This window comes from Lichenostomus cassidix, chromosome 1Aa (genome assembly GCF_008360975.1).
Source record: "Lichenostomus cassidix isolate B80296 chromosome 1Aa, HeHo_3.0, whole genome shotgun sequence".
In the NCBI taxonomy this organism is placed as follows: Eukaryota; Metazoa; Chordata; class Aves; order Passeriformes; family Meliphagidae; genus Lichenostomus; species Lichenostomus cassidix.
Genome location: NC_139480.1, coordinates 264,193 through 286,556, shown reverse-complemented (window position 1 = coordinate 286,556; position 22,364 = coordinate 264,193). Strand labels below are relative to the sequence as shown.

Genomic DNA, 22,364 nt, shown 5'->3' with positions numbered 1-22,364 from the left:
GTTTCCCGTATTTGGGCATCTCCTACCTGCCCCGCCCTGTGCCATGCGTGTGCCACCCAGTGTCATGTATGTGCCACCCCACATCATGCGTGTTGTGTGTCACCCCGTGTTGTGTGTCACCCCGTGTTGTGTGTCACCCCGTGCCATGTGCGTGCCAACCTCGTGCCATGTGTGTGCCACCCCGCGTCACGACATGTGTCCCCCCTGCTGCCACGTGTGTCCCCTGCTCCCAGTGCCACCGGCAGGGACACACCAGGGGCCAGGCTGGGGGACAGGACCATGGACAGGGCCAAGGACGGGGACAGGGTGAGGGACGGGGACAGGGCCAGGGCCAGGCCAGGGACAAAGACAGGGGCAGGGGACAGGACCATGGACAGGGCCAGGGACGGGGACAGGGGCGGGGCCAGGGCCGGGCCAGGGGCAAGGGCCAGAGACAGGGCCAGGACCAGGGCCGGGGACAGAGCCGAGGACACCCCAGGGGCAGGGACAGGGAAAGGGGACGTGACCAGGACAGGGGCAGGGACAACGCAGGGACAGGGAACAGGGATGTGACCAGGACAGGGGCAGGGACAACCCAGACTCCGATGCTCCAAGACTTTATTCACCCCTGGACACAGCGAGTCCGGGATGTCCCCAGACCGGGGGACCACCAGCCCTTGGGGTCGCCCGGGGTGCTGTGGGGTCCCCCTGGACACTGGGGAGGTTCCCTCAGTGCTGGGGGTCCCCTGGAGGCTGCGGGGGGTCCCCCCATCCCAGCTCAGGGGGGACAGGGGGACACCCCCTTGCAAGCTCCTCAGTGCCGGGAGGCTTTGGGGTGCCCACACCATTTCGGGGGGGTTGGGGGGTCCCTGCAGCCTCATCTCCCGAGAGGTCCGGGGGGTTCCCGCAGCCTCGTGGTGCCCTGGGAAGTGTCGGGGGGTCCCTGTGCCCCCAGTTCCGAGGGCTCTGGGGGTCTCCACTCCCCTGTGGTGACCCGGGGGGATTGGGGGCTCCTGCACTCCCAGTTCCAGGAGGGTTTGTGGAGTCCCCACACGCCGTGTGCTCGGGGGGGTTTGGGCATGTCCCCATTTCGGGGTCCCAGTGCACCATCAGCAGCGCCGGTGTCGGGGGGCCGGGGGGGTCCCTGCAGGCTCTGGGCGGGGGGCGCCGGCCCGGGGTGACCCCTCCTCAGGGCAGCCACCTCTCGCCACTGGGGGGTCAAGGGGGGAGTCAAATAGAGGAACCCGCAAACCCCTCCTGGGGGAATTGGGATCCCCAGACTCCATAAGGTCTTGGCCAGGAGATTGGGGGTCCCACTGTCCCCCAAGATGCCCCGGCTATAGAGGAGGGGGTAAGGGAGGGGTGAGCAGGTACTTACAGGGCAGAACTGTAAAGCTGTAGGGGGAGATGGGTTCTGGTTATGGGGAAAACCACAAACCCCGCTGCACCCCAAACCCCACCCTGGCACCCCAAACCCCACCCTGGCACCCCAAACCCCATCCTGGCACCCCAAACCCCACCCTGGCACTCCAAACCCCATCCTGACGCTGGGGGAACTACGAGTTGGATCTGAAGTGGTGCCTTCCTCAGCCCCGCCAAAACCTCCCCCAGCCCCCTCAACCCCCCCAGCACCCCAAAGCCCCCCCCAGCCCTCCCCAAACCCGCCCCACTCACGAGTGCAGGCTGTGCACTCCCCCCTCGACCTGCGCCGCCACCGTCCTGCGCTCGAACTTCAGCTCCCCCGTGAACATCATCGACCTGGGCGGGCAGGGAGGTTGTGGGTCGGTGGGCTGCCGGGACCCCCAGCTCCCCCCGCCCCCCGAGCCCGCACTGACCGGAGCGCCGAGAGGCTGCGGGCGCCCAGGTCCTGGCAGCCGTGCTGCAGCCCGGCCAGCAGGTACGGCACGAACTTGTGGATGGAGCCTTTGTCCTGCACCGAGCCCGACACGCCCTGCGCCACCTTCACCGCGTCGCCCTCGCTGCGGGGGGGACACACAGGGGCTGGGGGGGCGGTTTGGGGGCGGGAGCCCCCCCTCCGGCCCCCCCGGGGTACCTGAAGTAGCGTTTCTGGCTGCCCGGGCCCTGCTCCATGGCGTCCAGGGACCCCATGCCCCGGTACTGCTTCAGCCGCACGCCCTCCGAGAAGAAGAACTCGCCCGGGGCCTCCGTGGTGGCAGCCAGCAGTGACCCCATCATCACTGGGGGGGAACACCCCGTCAGGGACTCCCCCGGCAGGGTGGGGGATGTGAAACCCCCCCCCGGGTGGGCTGGGGGCTGTGGGACCAGCTGCAGTACGGGTTGGTGGGTGCAGGACCCCCTCGGGAGGCACCAGGGTGGGCTGGTGGCCACGAGATGCCCTCAGGATGTCCCCTCTGGGTGCCCCCTCTGCCCCCCCAGCCAGGTGCCCCCTTTGCCCCTCCTGGGCTCCCCCTGTGCCCCCCATGCCGGTTGCCCTCAAAGCCCCCCGGTACCCCCCGTGCCCTCACCAGTGGAGGCTCCCAGTGCCAGTGCCTTCACGGCGTGGCCGGGGCTGCGGATGCCACCATCAGCGATGACAGGGACACCGAAGCGTCGCGCATACTCAGCCACGCGGTACACGGCCGTGGCCTGGGCACGGCCACACGCCAGCACTGCCAGGGGACAGGGACAGCATCAGGGACACAGCTGTAGTCTGGGCAAGGCCATATGCCGGCACTGAGGACAGGGACAGTATCATGGACATGGCTGTGGCCTGAGCCTGGTCACACACCAGCACTGCCATGGTGACAGGGACAGGGACACCATCACAGAGACAGGGACACAAGGGGCACAGCCATGGCCTGAGCTTGGCCACATGCCAGCACTGGAGGGACAGGGGATCGGGGACAGGGACACTGTCATGGGGTCAGGGGGACAGCAGGGACAGGGACACTGCAGGGGCTCCAGGATGTGCCAGGGTGGGGTCAGGGGGTCCCGGGGAGGTTGGACAGGGGTGATGTCCCAGGGGTGTGCCGGGGGGTCAGGAGTGCCACCCACCTTCCTGGGTGATGCAGATGGAGCCACTGCCCATCCCCACCCGCAGCGCGTCCACCCCGGCGTCGATCAGGTTCTTGGCCTGGGCTGCTGTCACCACTGCGGGGACACCCCAAAAATGGCACCCAAACATGGAACTCCAGATCCCATCTCACCACTGTGGGGGACACCCCAAATGCTGCCCCCCATTTCCCCCACCCCCATTTTGGGGTTCTCCCACTTCCCCCACTCACTGTTGCCCTCCACAAGCTGCAGCCCAGTTCCCCTGTGCCTCCCCCATTTTGGGGTCTCACCTTTGCCTGCCACAACCTGCAGCTCAGGGTACCCCCAGTGTCCCCCCTGTTTTGGGGTTTCACCACTGCCTCCATTTCCATCCTGTTCTGGGGTCTCACCCATTAAGGGTGACCCCCACCCCATTTAGGATTGCCCCATTTTGGGGTCTCACTGTTGTCCCCATCACCTGCCACCCAGGGTGTCCCTCATTTCCCCTTCATTTCAGGATGCCCCATTTCGGGGTCTCACTACTGCCCCCAGTGACCCCCCTCATTTTGGGGTCTCACCGTTGCCCCCCACCACCTGCAGCTCGGGGTACTTGGCCTTGATGTATCGGATCATGCTGAGCTGGTACCGGGAGTTCCCCTGCGACGAGTCCTGGGGGCCAAATTTGGGGTGCAGGGCAGGTTTTGGGGTGCAGGGCAGGGGGTTGGGGTGCCACAGTGGGGAGCAGCGGGTTGGGGTTCAGTGAGCAGGGGGATACCCCACAGCCTCCCAGGCCCTCCCTTTTTTGGGGCACCCCCAACCCAGCACAAGCAGCTCCATCCCCATCCCCACACCCCATACCCTCCCTTTTGGGGTGCCCCCACCCCCCTATTTTTAGGGTCCCCCCCTGCACCCACCCACCTGCACCAGCAGCTCCATCCCCATCCTTCCTTCCCCTCCCCTCTCTCCCTCCGCAGTTTATCCTCATTGCCCTCAATTTTTGGGATGCTCCCCTCCATTTCCGTGTTGCCCCTTTTTCACCCCCTCCCCATTTTGGTGTCTCACGTTTTTTGGGACACCCTCATTCCCCCATTTTCGGGGACCCCCCCACACCCACGAGATCCATCCCCCCCGCCCCAGCAGCTCCAGCCCCACCCCCTTCCTCACCCTCCTCCCTCCGGCCCCCCCGGTTTCGGGGTCCCCCCGGTTTCGGGGTGCACGCACCAGCACCACGAGGTCAGCGCCCGCCTGCACGAGCAGGTCCAGCCGGTATTTGTCGTCCTCGCGGGTGCCAATGGCAGCCCCGACCCGCAGCTGCTTCCGCTCGTCCTTGGAGGCCGCCGGGTGCTCCCGGTTCTTCTTCAGGTCCGTGCGCGCCATCAGCGCCACCAGCTCGTCACGGCTGTTCACGATCGGCAGCTTCCCTGCGGGGACAGGGCCACCCGCGGCGGGGACACGGTCACCCGGGGGCGCGGGCACGGGGGAGCCCCAGGGACACGGGGGGAATTTGGGGACGGGGGACGCGGAATGGATCCCAAGCAGGGGACGATGGTGGCCACCAGCTTGCCGCTGCTGGTCACCATCGGCAGCTTGCCTGGGGACACGGGGGAGAATAGGGAGTCACCCACGGGGACTGTAGGGACATGGAGGTGACCCCAGGGACAGGAATGGGGGACACAGGGTTGACCCCAGGAACAAGGAGGGGACCCCAAGGATGGGGCGACGATGGCCACCTGCTCATCAGTGCTGGCCACCATCGGCAGCCCTGGGGACACGGCAGGGACAATGTCACCTGGGGATGGGGACATGGCAGGGACAATGTCAGCTGGGGATGGGGGCATGGGGGGAAGGCATAGGGACAGGGAACAACCCCACGGGGTGCCCAGGGTGACATGGAGCTGCCCCCGAGTGGAGGTGACCCCTGGGGAGGTGACACCTGGCTGGGGGTGCTGTGGGGGCTCCCTATGGGGTGACAGGTAAGTCGGGAGGGGTGACAGGTGGCTCGGGGGGTGACAGGTGACTTGGGGGAGTGACAGGTGACTCGGGAGAGTGAGAGGTGCCCTCCCCACACCCTTCTTGCTGCGCTGCAGGATCTCATTGGCCTCTTTGAGGGTGACACCGGCTGGGGCCACCACCAGGTCCCTGCGTTTGGTCATCACCTGGGGACACAGGGACCCACATGTCACCAGCATCGGCACAGGGACTGGCACAAGCACTGTCTGGCACTGCCACCTTCACTGTCACCAGTACTGGTAATGACACTGGCACCGGCACTGTCACCAGCACTGTAGCTGGCACTGGTACTGACACTGTCAGTGGCACTGTCACCTCCAATGCCACCAGCACTGTCACCATCACTGTCTGTCACTGTCACACGCACTGGCACTGTCACAGGCACCAGCACAGGCACGGGTACTGTCACTGTCACCTGCACTGTGTGTCACTGTCACCTTCACTGTCACCTGCACTGGGCGGCCCAGGGCCACCATGGGCAGCCTCCACCCCTGCCCAGATCTCTCCATCCTCCAACCTCCTATCCATCCCATCTTGCCCCAGATCCCCCCATCCCATCCCATCCCATCCCATCCCATCCCATCCCATCCCATCCCATCCCATCCCATCCCATCCCATCCCCCATATCCCATATCCCATATCCCATATCCCATCCCGCCCCACATTCCCTCTTGTCCCACCCCACAGCCCCTATCCTGCCCAGCCCCACACCCACCTCGGCCAGGGGGGTGGCCCTGTCCCTCTCCCGCAGGAAGTCGATGTCGCGGGAGGTGACGATGCCCTCGAGCCGCCCCCCCAGGCGCCCCGAGTGGGTGACAGGGACCCCCGAGAAGCCGAGCCGGGCCTTGGCATCCCACACGTCCCCCACGGTGTGCGCCGGGCTCATCACAAGCGGCTCCGTGATGAAACCCTGCTCGAACCGCTGGGGACACGGCGGGACAGCGTCACCCGGGGGGCTCAGGGACATGGGCAGGGCACAAGGACAGGGGACACTGAGGGGACTCCCAGAATGGGGTGCAGATGGTCACCAGCTCATCCCTGCTGGCCACCATGGGCAGCTTCCCGGGCACACTGGGACACGGGGGCTCCCAGGGTGGGGACACCCCTCCCTTGTCCCTTACCTTGACTTTGCGCACCTCGTTGGCCTGGAACTCGGGGGTGCAGTTGTGGTGGATGATGCCAATGCCGCCGTTCAGCTGGGGGGGCAAGGAGGGGACAAAGGGCGACAAAGGGGGGCAGTGGGTTCCTGAGCCCCGGCAGGGTGAGCGGCACCCCTGCACCCATGTCCCCTCTGGGACTGTGCCACCCCGCGGCTCCCCCCTTGTCCAGCTCCCTGGGTGTCCCTCCTGGTGTCCCTCCTGGTGTCCCTCCTGGTGTCCCCCCCGAGATGCCCCCACCCATGTGGGTGTCCCCCTCCCGTGCCCACCCTGCTCACAGCCATGGCGATGGCCATGTCCCCCTTGGTGACCGTGTCCCCCCATTGTCCCCCCAGTGTCCCCCCATCCCCCCAGCTCACAGCCATGGCGATGGCCATGTCCCCCTCGGTGACCGTGTCCATGGGGGATGACACCAGCGGCGTTTTCAGGGTGATGGTTCGGGTCAGTGCCGACGTCAGGTCCTGGAGGAGGGGGGCACCCCTAAAATCCTGACCCTCCGTCAGGGGGCCCCTCTGAGGAATGGGGGCTCCCGACCCCACCTGCCCCTCCCTGCCCTCCCAAAAACACAGGGACCTCACACACCCCCTGACCGCACCCCAAAACCTGCAGGGATGACCCCCCCATGGGCATCCCCCACCCCCAAAATCATAGTGGGGGTCTGGGAGATGGATGGGGTCACTCCATGGGGGGAACAGGGGTGTCTCTGAGGGGATCCCGGGCTGGGGGGGGACAGGGGTGTCCTGGGGGGCACTGAAGGGACACAGGGGGGGCACTCACCACCTCATCAGCCGTGAAGTCGATGTAGCCAGGGAGGATGAGGAAGTCACTGTGGGGAGACAAAAGGGTGGGAACCCCTCAAACTGACCCAGACCCACCGTGGGGGACAGGAACATGTCCCTAGAGGGTCCCTGGACCTGGGGGGCACCTGAGGTTGGGGGAGACACCGAGGGCGTGAGGACATGCGAACTGGGGAGGTCGGAGGGTTCCTGGGGGGTTCCTGGGGGGTATGGGAGGTTTCTAGGGGGGCCTGGGGGTTCTGAAAGGGCTGGCAGGGGGTGCTGGGGGCGTTGGGTGGTTCTTGGAGTGGCGCCTGGGGGTCTCTGATGGGGATTCTGGGGGGTGCCTGGGGGATCCCTGAGGGGATTCCCTGGGGGGTTGGGGGCTTCCTTGGAGGGGTCTGGGGGTGCCTGGAGGTGTTGGAGGTTCCTGGGGGCATCAGGTGGCCTCAGGGAGGCATCTGGCAGTGCCAGGTTGAGCTTGGGGGGGTCAGGTGGTGCTGAGGGGGTGGAAGGGTTTTGGGGTCGGGGGTCACCCGCACTTGTAGGTGAGGCCGTCGGCGCAGGCGAAGAGCTGCTGGGCCGTCAGTCCATCCTCGGGCACATAGCCTGCGCCGCTGATCAGCTGCTGCGCCATGCTGGGGGGAGGCTGGCTGGCACCGGGACCCCCGGGACACCCCGCGACTGGGATCCCCAAACCACACCGGCACCCCCACCTGGACCGCCCCACCCGGAACTGGGACCCCCACCCACATCCCCACCGGGGCTGGCGGGGCCGGTCTGAAGGGGGTCCCGATCCCGGGGGGTTCCCTCTCCCGGAAGGGTCCAGAGAGGACATCCCGATGCCGGGGAGCTCCTGAGAGGGTCCCTCTTTCGAGGGGAGTCCCCAAGGGAGGTCCCGTGGGGGGGCTGTCCCGTTCCCGTGGGGGTCCCGGGGGGATGTCCCGTTCCCGTGGGGGTCCTGCGCGTGGCGCTACCGCAGCGGCCCCGGCGCAGGGCGTGGCCGTGGGTGTGGGATGGGCGTGGCCGCTCTTGGGGGGCGTGGTCAGGGACGGGACTGGCCGCCGCAGCCCCCCCCCCTCCCAGCCTGCCCAGCGCCTCCCAGTGCCCCGGGAGCAGCCCCAGCGCCCCCAGGAGCCTCTCCCGCACCCCCAGGAACACCACCAAACACCCCCATCTCCCAGTGCCCCCCCCGCGCCTCCCAGCGCTCCCACTATAGCCCCTCCCGCGCCCCACAGCGCTCCCAGTAACCCCTCCCGCATCCCCCAGTAAGCCCCGCATCCCACAGTGCCCCCCAGTACCCCCCACCTCCCACCCCCCCTGCTGCCCCACAGCCCGCAGTAACTGCCAGGAACCCGCCCCAGTGCAGACCAGTAACCTCCCAGTATCCCCCACTGCTGCCCTCCACCCCCAGCAGCCCCCAGTACCCCCTGCCGCTCCGCCGCCCCCAGGAACACCCCGGTGCCCCCTCGCCGCCGCTTCCTCCCGCCCCAGTAACGCCCCAGTCCCTCCCAGTACCCCCAGTACAGCCCTTCCCTCCCCCCGTGCCCCCCCAGCCACCCCGTCTCCCCCCAGTAACCCCCAGTGCCGCCGCCCCGTCCCGCTGCGCCCCCCGCGCCCCCCAGCGCCCCGCGCGAACCAGCAGCGCCCCAGTCCCTCCAGTGCCCCCAGTAACCCCGCCCGTACCTGGGCTTCCCCTCGCCCATGGCGCTGAGCGCCGCCGGGGGCGGAGCCTCGGGACCACGCCCCGACCACGCCCATGCCCCGCCCATCCCTGTAGGCCCCGCCCACTGCCGGCAGCTTCAGGAACTCCCCTGAGCCGTGGGTATGGGGCATCCCTTTGGGGGGGAACCCCTCTCTTTTGGGGTTTGGGGCACCCCTTTACTGCGGGGCAGCCTCTGGATTTGGCGTTGAGTGCAGCTCTCTTTTGGGTACACCCCGTTCTTTGGGGTGCAATCCTTTATTTCGGGTGCCCCCACTTTTTGGAAGTGTACTCCTCTGAGTTGAGTGCCTCCCCATTTTAGGGTGCACAACACACCACAGTTTTGGGTGCATCTCCTGGATTTGGGTGCCGCCCTCTTTATTTGGTACTCCCCCTTTTATTTGGTCACTCCCCTCTGTTTTGAGTACCCCCTCTTTTGTGTACACCCCGTTTCTTGGGGAGCAATCCCCTATTTAGGGTGTCCCCCTCTGGTTTGGGTGTCCCCCGTTTTTGGGTGCACCCCCTGATTTTTGGGTACACCCACTTCGGAGAGGGCACTCCTCTGCTTTGGGTCCCCCCCTGCCCCAGGTGACTCTGGGGACACCCCGGCGTTGTTTGTGCGGCAGCTAACGAGCCCCGGGGGATGGGGCGACAAAGCAGCAGCACCTGTGCCTGTGTGTGCACCTGTGTGTGCACCTGTGTGTGTACCTGCGATCCCGTATGTGAGCACCTGTGTGTGCCATGCCTGTACCTGCCTGTATACCTGTGAATACCTGTGTGTGAGCACCTGTGTGTGCCCTGCCTGTACCTGCCTGTATACCTGTGAATACTTGTGTGAGCACCTGTGTGTGATCACCTGTGTGTGCACCTCTGTGAGCATCTGTCTGTCACCTCTGATCCCGCTTGTGATCCCCTGTGTGGCACCTGTCATCACCTGAGTGACCACCTGTGCGCCCTCCTCGCTCCCGTGCGTGCCCTGCCCGTACCTGTCCGCACCTCCCAGCGCCCCTGCCCACCCTGCCCGGGGAGACACCCCGATACACATCTGGGGATGGGGCCGGGTCCTGGCACTGCGCCCCCCGCAGGCAGGTACGGCCAGGTGTGCGCAGGTGATGCCAGGGGCGGGCAGTGGGGGGCAGGTGCGCAGCGCCCCGGTCAGGGTAGCCGCCCCGCCCCCTCCAAGGTGACCCCCCCATGTCCCCAGGTGACCCCCCGACACGGATACCAGCAGGGTGCAAATAGAGGCCACCCGAGGCACCGCCACGGCACAGACCCTCTGTCAGGGACCCTCTGTCACCGACCCGCTGTCACCGACCCTCTGTCAGACCCTCCGTCACATACCCTCAGTCACAGACCTTCGGTCGGCGACCTGCTGTCACCGACCCCCCCGGCGCTGTCCTGTCCTTCAGCTCTAACCCCCCCCCGGCACTGAGCCCCCATCACAGCCCTGCCCTGTCCCCTGTCCGGCCTCACGGCAGGGACACCCCGACCCCCCCGGGCGCTGACACCCCTCATGGCACACACAGAGCCCCCAGACCACCCCACGGCCCCCGTGACGCCCCCCCATTACCTGCCCTCCCCGTGTCCCGCGTGGGTCATATCGCCCTCGGGGGGGTCTGGAGGGGCTTCCATGGCGCGGGGGGGTCCCGGGGGGGTCCAGCGGCTGCCGGGGGGGTGCGTGGGTGCCGCTGCCGGCGGGACCCGGTGCCGTGGGGGGGTGGGGGGGCGGTGCCGCCCCCTCGGCTCCGCCCACCCCGTGGGGGCTCGCCTGCCGCACAGGGGAAACTGAGGCACGGGGCGGTGGGGGGGTCGTCCCACGGTCGCGGGGAGGTCACAGAGAGGAGGACATGAACGAGAGGCGCTTGCCCCCCGTGCCCCCTCGCCGCCGCCCCTCCGACCTCCCTCCGCCCCTCCCGCGGGGGGGTTGCACTTCCAGCCCCTCCCGAGCCTCGCTGAGGGACACGCGTGGGAACACGACAGAGGGGGTCGCAGGGGGGTCTCGGGGGGGTCATGGCGTGTATGCCCCCCCCCCCCGGGCCATTTGCAGCCGCGGCAGCTGCCGGGGATTAGCGCGGCCGGGATTAAGGGGGGATTTGGAAGGGGGGCGGGGGAGGGGCAGGAAGGTGATGGGTAATGGGGGGGCGGTGCTGCTCCGCCCAGGGCTCCCAGTATAAACCAGTATAACCCAGGTATCCCGGTGTGTCCCAGTACTGCCAGGAAAACGCATCGCACACAGTTCTCCCAGCACACCCTGGTGCTCCCAGTGCACCCCAGAGTTCCCAGCACATCCCAGTACAGCTCAGAATCCTCCAGTGCTCTCAGAGCACCCAGTTCCCCCAGCACACACCAGTACACGACGCTCCCAGCGCAGCCCAGAATGCCCCAGTGCTCCCCAGGGATCCACAGTGCTCCCAGTTGTCCCAATACACCTCAGTGCCCCCGACTGCTCCCAGTACAAACCAGTACTCTCCAGTGTGTCGCCGTGCTCCCAGTGCACCCAGCTCTCCCAGCACTCTCCAGTATTCCCAGTACACAGCAGTGCACCATGCTCCCAGTGCTCCCAGGGCACCCCAGAATGCCCCAATACACCCAGTGCACCCCAGTACAGCCATGTGTGCCCAGGGCTGCCCAGTGTTCCCAGTGCAAACCAGCACACCATGCTCCCAACACACCCCAGTGCACCCCGCTGACCCAGTACACCCCAGTGCTCCCAGTGCCGGTGCCACCCGCCGGAGGTGACCCGCCGGTGCCGGTGACGCCGGTGACCCCGGGGATTAACTACAAACTCCCGCTCAAGCCTCTTAGCAGGGGCCGCCCATGGCCACGGGGTCACGCGTGGGGGAAGGGCACCCCCGGGACCCCCACGGCTTCCACGGGACCCCCAGTGGTCTCCCAGGGGACCCTAGTGCCCTCCGCGGCACCCAAACCCCACGCGGGCACACAGACCCCACGGTACCCAGGGGACATCCGGGGCACCCCAGAGACCCTCGTGGCACCCCGGGGATGCCCGGGGACCCTCCTCACCCCAGGACCCATCACCCCGCCCTCGGCACCTTCCCCACGCGGGGCAGGAGGACCCCACGCTCCGCCCCCCCATAGGGGCAGCGCAGGCACGAGCCACTTATGGGGCGCGGCGCCTTTAAGGGGTGGGGTCAGAGCGACACGGCCCCCCACGGGCGGGGCCATGGGGGAACGCGGGAAACGCCCAAGTGGGGGTGCGGGGGGGCTGTGACCCCCCCAGTGCACCCCAGTGATCCCCCCTTTGCCAGCCGGTGGCCACCCCAGTGCGAACCAGCGGCCCCCAGTACCAACCAGTGCAACCCAGTACCCTCCGAGTTCTTCCCAGTGTCCCCCAGTGCCCCCCAGTTGTCACCAGTGTCTTTCCATCTCTTTATTGTGCCCCCCCCGAGCGCAGCCGCCCCCCCGCTCAGCATTCGATGGAGTCCTCGAGCAGCTGCAGCAGCGGGGGGGGCACCCTGGGGTCTCCCCCCAGCCCTTCCTCCAGGCTCTCCTCGCTCACCTCTTCCAGCGCCGGCAGCACTCCCAGGGTGCCCCCCCTCCGCCCCCCCGGTGCGGGGCTGCCCCCCCCCTCCGTGGGGCCTCCCGAGACCTCGCTCGGGCTGGGGGCGCGGGGGGGACTGGGGCTGGCGGGGGTGGGTGGGGGCGACCCCCCCGGAGATCCCCCCCCGGGCGAGTCCCCCCCCGGCCGCCCCACGGAGTTGGCCTGCGGTTTGGGGGCGGGGGGCGGCTGGGGGGCTGGCGGAGGGGGGGGTGGAGGCGGCGGCGGCGGGGGGGGCGGCGGGGGGGCTTCCCCCACCTCACTGTACCCCTCGTTGGGGTAGTAGAGCCGGGGGGGGCTCGGGGGAGACTTCCCGGCTTGGACCTGCGGGGGCACAGAGGGGTCAGGGGGGCCATGGGACACCCCCTCCCACAGACCCCCACATGGGACACCCCCTGCACAGGGACCCTCTCATGACAGCACCACGATCTCCTTCATGGACCTCCTATGGGACCCCCCAGTACTCCTAGCCCTGCCCGGCCCAGGGACCCCCGCCGTGGGACCCCAGTGCACAAGGACCCCCCCGGCACCCTTCCTGGTACAGAAGCCACTCCATGGAACTCCCCAGGGCACCTCGAGCCCCCCCAGGAACCCCAGGTCCACCCAGCACCAGACTCCCCGCGACCCCCAGCACAGGGACCCTCCATCACTCCACCTCCCCCCGACAGGACCAGCACAGGACCCCCCCCCATGGATCCCGACCCTCCCCATGAGACCCCCTCCATCACAGGGACCCCCCAACACCCCAATCCCTGCCAGCACCCCGACCCCCTCATGGGGCCCCCCCACCATCCCGACCCACCCTGGGGGATCTCTCCTAGTGGGACCCCCATGGGACACCCCTGGCACAGGGGACCCTGCATCCCCCTTTTGGGGGGCCCAGGGTGGGGTGACTCCGCCTCCCCCAGTACTTTTTGGGGGTCCCCACCATCCCCGGGGATCGCACACCCCCCACTCACCGGCTGGAACCACCTCAGGCTCTGTGGGGGGGAACGTGGGGGGTCAGGGGTCAGGTGAGGCACGGGGGGGTCCCTCCTTCCCGCAGCCCCCAGAGCCGAGTACCCTCTTCCAGCCCCCCAGTCCCTGGAACAGCCTTTCTCATGCTCCCCAAAACAGCAGAAATCCCATCCCTCAGCACCCCCAGACCCAAGAGCTCCTCTTCCTTCCCAGCCCCTCCAAACCGGTTCTTTCCCCCTTTGGAGGATCCCCTGGTCCCGCAGCGTCCCCCCTGAGCCGGAGACCCCTTCCCTGCGCTCCCAGATCCCAGGGTGGGATGAGGGTGCGGGGAGGTTTGGGGAGAGCGGGGGGCCTCGAGGGGTTTGGGGGTGCGGAGGGGAACTGGGGGCGCTCTGAAGGCTCGGGGAGGGGGCTGAGGGGAACTCTGATCCAAGGGTACGGCGGGGCAGGTCCGGGCTGCGGGGAGAGCTGGGGGTGTCCCGCGGAGTTTGGAGGTTGGGGGGCTGCCGGGAGGGCTGTGGGGGCACAGGGAGGTTGGGGGGCTCCTACCACGTTGGGGTGTTTCTCGATGGCGAGCGCTGCCCGGTCCGCCGTGCGCTGCTGCCGCCGCCGCCGCCGCCGCGCCCGCAGCGCCAGGAGCGCGAGCAGGAGAACGGCCCCGAGCAGGAGCAGCGCCCCCGCGCCCCCCGCCACCGCCCCCGCCGGCACCCCCCGCCCGAGGGGAGGCTCCGAGGGGTCCCGCGGGGCTGCGCGACAGAGGCGACACGTCAGAGGGGGGGACATCAACGGGGGGGCACGGGGAGGGGGCGAGAGAGGACCTCGTCATATCCCGGGGAGGCTCTGAGGGGTCCGAGGGACGGCGAGGCAGGGGACAATTCAGCAGGGGGGAACGAGGAGGGGGCAAGGACGGGGGGGACAGCATCACACCCCGGGGGGGCCAGGGGTCCTGTCACGGGGGGGCACAGAGTCGGGAGTGGAAGGGGATCGATCCCATGTCCAGGGGGATCCAATCGGGGATACGGGGTTACGGGGGTGGCCTGAGGACCCTTTTGCCGCGGGGAGCTTGGGAGAAACTCCTTCATTGGGGGGCACAATGCTGGGGGGCTCGGGGGAGCTAGGGGGGAGCCCCTGCCCCGGTTGGGGCTCTGGAGGGGATCCCATCACTGGGGACAGGGAGTTTCCTGCGGGTGCCCAATGCCTCGGGGCAGGGAGGTCCCTGGGAGGTTCTTGGGGCATGCCGGTGCCATGGGGCACGAGGGATCCCTCAGGGGGCCTAGGGGATGTCCCAGTGCTGTGCGATGGGGAGGGTCGAGGAGGGGTCTTTGGAGAGTTTCTGGGGGGTCTCCCCACTCCGTACCCGCCTGCCCCGGCCACAGCACCTCCAGGTCCACTGTCGTGTTTGAGGTCTCGCCCGATTCCTCATCCCGTGCCAGCACCTGAGGGGGAACAGGGGGGGCATGGAGGGGACAGGAGGGACATGGTGAGGACAGGGGGCACGGAGGGACATGGCTGTGGCACGGGGGAGGACACACAAGGGGACATGTGGATGCCCCCCAGCCCTAGTGTCCTCTCCGTCCCCCTCCCGTATCCCCTTTCTGGTGCCCCCCAGCCCTCGGTGCCCCTCTGGTACCCACAACCTCCGGCCCCCCCGTGCCCCCCGGTCCCCCCTCCCCCCCCAGTCTCCGCTGCCCCCAGTGCCCCTCGGGCCCCCCCTGCGCCCCATGTCCCCTGTGCCGCCAGTGCCCCCGAAGCCCCCGGCCTCCCCAGGCTCCCCCTGTCCCCTACGCCCACCTGCAGGCGGTAGCTCTGCCCGGGCCGCAGCTGGTCAGCCTGGGCCACCACGAGCCCGTTGGGCATCACCTGGAACAGCTGCTGGCTCTGGTTGGCGCCGGGGCTCAGGGTGTAGCGCACCTGGGGGTTCACCCCCTGCGGGTTGGGGGGGGTCAGCCCTGTCTGCCCCCATCCTCACCCTGTGTTGCTGCCCACACCTCTACCTGCATTCCCTACCTGTGTTCCCCACCCACCCCTACCCATTCCCCTCCTGTCCCCCTGCCTGTACCCCCGTCCTGCACCGTCTACCCTCAACTTGTCTGCGCCCTCACCTGCATCCCACCTGCATGCCTACCTGTACCACTTCCCACCCCCTGCACGCCCCCTTCCTGCATCCCTACCTGAGCCTCCTGCCTACGCCCTCACCTGCATCCCCACCTGCCCCACTCCCCGCCCCCTGCCCGCCCTACCTGCATCCCCTGCCCACACCTTGTCTGCACCCTCACCTGCCTCCCCTACCGGTTCCCTGCGCGCCCCCCGCGCCGCGCTCACCTCGGGGAAGTCGGGGTCGTGTGCGCGCAGAGCGAGAACCTGCCCGCCGAAGGTGAGCAGCAGCGCGGCGCGGCGCGGGGCCGCGGGCACGAAGGCGCGGTACCGGGCACGGGGGAAGCGCGGCGGGTGCCGGTTCGGGGCCAGGACCCGCACCAGGGCCCGCGCCACCGCGTACTTGGAGGGGTCGTTGACCTGCGAGGCCTGGGGGGACGCGGGGAACATGGCGACAGGACATTGGGGAATACAGGAGAACATGGGGACACATGGGAGACACGGCAGGGCCACAGGAAAGGGCCAGGGGGACACATGGGGGCATGGTGGGACATTGGGGGGGTGGAGGGACAGAGGGGACACCCAGGTCTCACCCACTGCCACCAGCTTCCTGCACCCATGGGGGCTTCCCGGAGTACCCCAGGCAGCTCCCACCATCCCAGGGACCTCCATCCTCTTGGGTCACACCATCTCCCTGGGGGCCCCACATCCTCCCAGGGACCCCTCACCCCAGGTCCCCCCCATCTCCCTGCAGACCCCCCATCTCCCCAGCGTCCCCCTCGCCCCCCACCCACCATGACGCTGAGGCAGATCTCGGGGGTCTGGCTGCTGCTCTCCACCGCCCGCAGCAGCGTGATGGCCCCGGTCACGTTGTCGATGTGGAACCTGCTGCTCTCCTGACCTGGGGGGGCACAGAGATGGGGACCCCCGGACCCCTCCACTCACCCCTAGACCCCCCGACTTGCCCCCTGCCCCGGGGCACTGTGGGAAACTTTCCCCCCGGGGCAGCCGTGTGTGAGACCCCCGGTGTCCTTCCCATCCGTTCCTGGACCTATCCGGCGGGGAAAACCTTATTTTGGGGGGACACACGGGGAGGGCGTTATTAACCCTTTAAGCCCCAATATGGGGGGGTGTTTAACCCCTCTGGTGCTGGAGCACCTTTGGGTGCACCAGGGGTTGACCCTCACCCAGCAGCCCCCCCGCGCCGGGGGGAGAGGGATTAGGGCCCCCCCAGCTCAATCCCTTTATTCAATTTGCCCCAGGAGATCCGGCAATTGGATTGTGCTGACTTGGAGCCCCCGGCACAGGGACCCCTGGCAGGGGCACCCCCAGCACGGGGACCCCCAGACCGCCAGGGACTGACAGGCACCGGGCAGCCCTGGGAACCCCGCCGGGCACCGTGGCCACCTCTGCCCAGCCACGTCCCTGCCTACCTGTGTCCGTATGGTGGTGTCCCTGTCCCTGTGTTCCTGCCCACACATCTGTGCCTACCTGTGTCCCCGCGTCCCCACGTCCCTGCCCTCCTGTGTCTGTGTGTGCCTGCCTCACACGTCCCTGACCCCTGTGTTCCCCCGTGTCCCCCTGTCCCCCGTTACCTGCCAGCAGGGAGTAGGTGATGGCCGCCCGCAGCCCCCTGTCCCCGTCCTCGGCATAGACGGCGCCAGGGCTGAAGCTCAGGGGACCTTCCTGGGGAAATGGAGGGGACACGGGGGTGTCCGGCTAAGCCCCACGGTCCCTCCCGGCCCCCCGTGACCCCGCAGTGTCCCTACGGTCCCATGTCCCACCTGGAGCTGGCCCTCGGTGACGTTGGCGGTGTAGACGGGGCTGGTGCAGACGGGGGGGCTGTGGGGCGCGCGGGGGGTGCAGGGCAGGAACTGGGGGTACTGGTCATCCCCGTCCAGGACATTGACCCTCACTCGGGCCGAGGCGTTGAACCTCTCCCGGGTGTTCATCTCCTGCGGGGCAAAAAACGGGGCACAGGACGCCCCAAAACCTGCTGGGGGCTGCACAGAGAGGCACAGGGACCCTCATGGCATGGGGACACCCCAGGTACAGGGACCCCCATGTAATGGAGACCTAGAGGGACAGGAACTCCCAGCCCCAGACAGGAGTAGGGGTCGCAGCCCAGGGCTGTGGGGTCCCACCAGCCCCCCGCCCCATGGCGTGGAGGTGCTGGGGGAGGCGGGGGGTGCCGGGGTGGGGGCGGGGTGAGTGCGAGGGGCGGGGCGCTGGGGGGGAGGGGGCGCAGGTGGCCCATTAAGGAAATGAGGGGGATTGAGGGCAGGTGACAGGATTACGTCACCCCCAATTAGCGGGGCAGGCGGGGAAGGCCGGCGGCGTGGGGGGGGAAACCCCCACCTGTGCAAGCCACCCGTGTCATGGCCGTGCCGGTGGTCGTGGGGCACCCCGAAAAGGTACGGTGGGCAGGAAGCTCTGTGGGGGTGGGGCTGAAGTCCTCCACGAGGCCAGGGTGGGTGCCAGGTCCCCATTCATGAGGATGGGCAGGAGTCCCACACACGGGGGTCTCATCTCAGGGTCCCTCAAGTGAGGGTCTTACAGACGGGGGTCCCGTGTCAGGGAGCCACGGGTGAGGGTCCCTCTGTCATGGGGCAGAGACAGGGGAGACACGGGGGTCCCGCAGCAGGGTCCCGCGGGCGGGCGGGGGTCTCACCACGGCTGTCACGACCACCTCGAGGTGCCGCCGGCTCTCGAAGTCGAGGGCCCTCGCCAGCACCACACGGCCGCTGTTCGGGAGGTCGATGCGGAAGAAGCGGGCGTCGGGCTGGGGGGGTGCTCGGTCAGCCCGGCAGATGGCCCTGGCCCCCCCGCCGCCCCCCGCCCCCGCCCCGGCTCACCGAGGCCGTGTCGATGACGTACATGAGCGTGTCCCCGTCTGCGTCCTCGGCCTGGGCGCTGAACACCACCGAGTGCACGGGCGCCAGCTGCCCGCGGGGGTTACCAGGGGTCCCCGCACAGCCCCGGGGGCAGCCAACGTCCTCCGGGGTCCCCGAACACCCCCAGAATTCACAAATGCACCCAATATCCCCATTCCTACATTTGGGAGTCTCTATCCCTCATGGTGTTCCATCCCTCCTAGGTGTCCTTTGTCCCTCTTGGGTATCCCCATCTCTCCTTGATGTTCTCATCTCTCCCTGAAGTCCCTGTCCCTCCCACATGTCCCCGTCCACTTCTCGGTATCCTCATCCCCTCTTGGATGTCCTTTTCCCCTCTTGGGTGTCCCCATCCCTTTTGGGCACCCACCTTCTCCCAGGCCCAACCCTAACCCTATCCCCACCATTCCCACTCCTGCCCCTGTCCCCATCCCTGTCACTGTGCCTATGACTGACCCTGACCGTGCCTATCCCAGATGCTGTCCCAGTGCCCATGACCTTGACCATCCCTGTCCCCATTCCTGTCCCCATCCCCGTCCCCAATCCACGCCCACAGCCATCCCTGTCCCATCACCCTGACCCTATCCATGACCACCCCTGTCCCCAGCAGGTCCCCACAGGGTCGCTGTCACCTCGCTGACGTTGTGGGTGAGGACAGTGGCCCCCTGGAAGTGAGGTCTGTTGTCGTTCTCATTGAGGACCTGGACGATGATGCGGAACTCGACCTGCCAGGGGCACAGGGGGAGACACAGGGAGTGACCAGGATGGGACTGTGCCCCCTCCAGAACTCCCCGGGGTCCCCAGGGTGTGTGGCCATACCGGGGAGGAGCCATCCTCAGCACAGGTCAGGGCCACCATCAGCACCGGGGACTCCAGTTCCTGCAGGGGACAAGGGATGGGGCATTGTGACATGGGGGGACATGGGGGGCTGCCCCATGGGGACATGCTGGGGTCTCCAGCCAACTGGGTGCAGGAGGGTCCCAGCTGGATGAGAGTGGGGCAGGGTGATGCAGGATGGATGGACACAATATGGACCCAGGATAAGTATGGGATGGACACAGGATGGACCGAGGGTGGATACAGGATGGACAGGAAGAGGAGGATGTATAGAACATGGACAGATGATGGTCAACCCAGGATCCGTGGAGGATGGATGTCAGACACAGGATGGGCACAGGTAGATGTGGGACGGAGGGATGGGCACAGGATGGACATGGGAAGGATGCAGGATGGACACAGGTGGAGGGATGGTGGAGGTAGATGGACACAGGATGGGTGAGGGTGGATTCAGGATGGACAGTGGATGCAGGATGGATGCAGGACAGACATGGGTGGACACCCGATGGACACAGAATGGCTGGAGTAGGACGGGGGACTGAGGGGTGTCCCGGCGGTGTCACCTCGCGGTCCAGCGCCCGGCCAGCCGAGACGTTGAGCCGAAGACTGCGCCCGTCCAGGTAAAACCAGGCGGCGTCGGCGCCCACCAGGCAGAGCTGGAGGCCGGCGCCGCCCCCCGTGTCCCCCGCGTCCCCCGGTGAGGGCAGCCGTGCCACCAGGCTCCCGTGGGCGCTGTTCTCCGCGATCTCCGTGAACAGGTTCCCGAACCCGCTGCACCCGTCGCCCCGGGCTGCCATCACCGCACCGGGGATGGGCTCACGGGTGACCGCGGGGGGTGTAGCCCCGTGGGTCCCCAGTCCCTGGGTTCCCATGTCCCATGTGCCCATCCCCAAGGTCCCCACTCCTACCCCTCAATCTCCCGGGTCCCCCATGTCTCACTCCGTGCCCCCCCTCTCCAGGTCCCCACTTTCCCTGCTGAGCCCCCACCCAGAGTCCTTTGTGTCCCCACCCCCAGGGTCCCTATGTCCCCAGACCAACCACTCCATCTGCATTCCCATTTCCTCCCCCTCAGCCCCTCCGTGTCCGCACCGCCCAAGTCCCATTCCCTGGAACCCCAGCACGGTCGCTGGTGTACCCCGCAGTGTCCCCACCGCTTGGTCCTCACCCCCAGGTCTCCATCCCCAGGAGAACACTGGGCTATCAGCCCCAGTGGTCCTCCATTCAGGTGACATCTTTGGTTCCCCCCCCAGGGACCTCTGTGTCCCCATGCCCTGGGGTCTCACCTCTCACGGTTGCTACTCCCACGGTCCCCTCCCCATGTCCCCATTCCCTGGTGACCTCAACCCCTGGGTCCCCACCATGCCTAGTTGCCACTCCCAGGGTCCCCTCCTTAGGTCCCCACCCGAAGCCCGCCGGGTCCCTCCCAGCCCCGCTGTCCCCGTCAGGTGTCCCCTGTCCCCCAGCTGCTCACCTGTGGCCAGGTGCAGCGCCAGGCAGGCGGCCAGGAGCGCCGGGCAGGACGCGGCCGCCATGGGGACACGGGGATCTCGGGGGGCGCCTGTGGCGTGGGAGGGAGAAGCGGGGCTGCCACCCCCGGCCCAGCGCCCCTGTCCCCAGCCCCCTCCGTGATGTCCCCACCAGCCGGGCAGTCCGGGAACCCAGCACTGTCACCACCCTGAGGTCCCTTTTCCTGGCTTCCTGTGGCCGTGTCTTCATCCCTGTCCCTCTGCCAGCTCCCCTCTCCTGGGATCCCCAGCGTTGTCACCACGCTGGGGTCCCCTTTCCCTGGGACTCTCGTGCTTGGGTGTCCCTCCCCGTGTCACCCACCCGGGTTGCCGTGCCGGGGTCCCCTTCCCCAGGACCCCAGGGTGGTGTCCCTCTCCCCGGTGCATGTCCCCAGGGTGTCCCGCCCGAGGGGCTCACCGGCAGGTGCCAGGCCGGCACCTCTCCTTGTGGGACAGCCGTGTCCCTCCCGCGTCCCCCTCCAGTGTCCCCTCTCCGTGTTCCCCTCGTGTCCCCTGGGTGTTTTCCCCGCGTCCCCCTCAGGAATCCCACGCGTGTCCCCCCCTCACGCCCCACGCCCCACACTGTGCGACCCTCCCTGCCACGGGGGTCCGCAGAGGGGTCCCCCAGCCTTCCCAGCGCTTGGCAATGGGAGCCATATGGCGCCCCCCCCAATTAGCGGCGGGTAATTAGGGCAGAGGAGGGGGGGTGCTACCCATCTGCCACCCCAACCACCCCCGGCACCGGGATGGGGGGTCCCCCATGCTGCTTCCCCCGGGACCCCCTCCCTGTTGGGGGGCAGAGAGGGAGCCGGGGGGAGCCACCCTTCCTACCCTGCGGGTCCCTGGGTGTCACCCCGCCCGTGTGCCACCCCAGGGCAGAGGATCCCCGTGTCCGGGATGCCCCCCTGACCCGGTACCCCCTTCCCGGCATCACGGCCCCCCATGATCCCCTCCCCCCGTCGCCCCCGGCCGCCTCATAGCCCCTGCCCTCCCCCCCGGCCCCCGCCCCCCCGTACCTGCCCGGCGCCGCCGCCCCCGGCGCTGCTGCCCCGGCCCGGCGGGACGGGGGGGCGGGGCGGGGCCGGGCGGGGGCGGGGCCATGGATGGGCGGGGCTGACCCGGGACCTGCGACCTGGGATCTGAGTCGTGCCCTGCCTGGGGTATCACCTGGGCATCACCTGCCCTGCCTGGGCATCACCTGCCCTGCCTGGGCATCATCTGCATCACCTGGGAATCGCCCGCATCACCTGCACTACCTGTCCTACCTGGGGCATCACCTATATCACCTGCGTCACCTGGGCATCACCTGCATCACCTGGGCATCGCCTGCCCTCCTGCACCTCCTGGGCATCACCTTCATCACCTGCCCTGCCTGCACCTCCCGGCTATCACTTGTTGGCACCTGCCCTGCCTGGCGCATCCTCCACCCTGCCCTCCAACCTTCCTGCACGGAGCCCTCTTTGGCCTGAGCCCCACCTGCCCTGCCCCACCTGCCCTACTTGCCATAGCTGGGGACCACCTGCCTGCTCTGATCCCTGCCTGCGCTTCAGGAGATGTCACCCGTCTGTGCTGCCTGGGAGCATCACCTGTCACCTGCCTGCACCGCTTCCCCTACCTGCCCAAGAGCTGTGCCTGGGGCATCCCCTGCACACCTGGGGCATCCCCTGCACACCTGAGGCATCCCCTGTACACCTGGAGCATCTCCTGCCCACAGTACCTCCGCTACCTGCCCGGCTGGGCTGTGCACGACCTGCCCGCACTACCCGCACAGCTGCGGGCACAGGGAAGGGGTGTGACCCTCCCTGCGTGCCTGGGAGGGGGTGTGACACCTCCGTGTGGGGCTGGTGGGGGGTGTGACCACCCCCATGCACACCTGTGCCCCTGTGTGAGGCTGGTCGGGGGT

At 68.2% G+C, this 22,364-nt stretch overlaps 2 protein-coding genes across 6 annotated transcripts; both read right to left on the bottom strand.

The window, feature by feature from the left end:
* Positions 1-580: 580 nt before the first annotated feature.
* On the bottom strand, positions 581-8,678 carry IMPDH1 (inosine monophosphate dehydrogenase 1). 5 transcript variants are annotated; one of them, XM_085080561.1, is made up of 16 exons: positions 8,603-8,678; positions 7,459-7,554; positions 6,918-6,966; positions 6,500-6,601; positions 6,105-6,179; positions 5,699-5,905; positions 5,042-5,129; positions 4,195-4,394; positions 3,552-3,642; positions 2,995-3,090; positions 2,466-2,609; positions 2,033-2,177; positions 1,815-1,958; positions 1,654-1,737; positions 1,358-1,374; positions 581-1,198 (listed from the first exon to the last, which is right to left on the bottom strand). In XM_085080561.1, exons 1-16 carry the CDS (start codon positions 8,620-8,622, stop codon positions 1,089-1,091), a joined length of 1,668 nt encoding a protein of 555 aa, XP_084936687.1. In that variant the 5' UTR covers positions 8,623-8,678; the 3' UTR covers positions 581-1,088. The 5 variants fall into 5 exon arrangements, with proteins under 5 accessions (XP_084936687.1, XP_084936695.1, XP_084936670.1 ...); XM_085080569.1 differs by having other exon boundaries at positions 581-1,189; XM_085080544.1 differs by lacking the exon at positions 8,603-8,678 and having other exon boundaries at positions 7,459-8,023.
* A 3,367-nt stretch (positions 8,679-12,045) lies between these two features.
* On the bottom strand, positions 12,046-20,586 carry LOC146442977 (cadherin-related family member 5-like). Its single transcript, XM_085079920.1, has 15 exons — positions 20,428-20,586; positions 19,520-19,746; positions 18,939-18,998; positions 18,752-18,844; positions 18,084-18,170; positions 17,900-18,010; positions 17,013-17,183; positions 16,824-16,914; positions 16,023-16,129; positions 15,457-15,657; positions 14,926-15,060; positions 14,492-14,570; positions 13,684-13,880; positions 13,137-13,157; positions 12,046-12,501 (listed from the first exon to the last, which is right to left on the bottom strand). The coding sequence occupies exons 1-15, from the start codon at positions 20,486-20,488 to the stop codon at positions 12,046-12,048; spliced, it is 2,097 nt and encodes a 698-aa protein (XP_084936046.1). The 5' UTR covers positions 20,489-20,586.
* Positions 20,587-22,364: the final 1,778 nt, after the last annotated feature.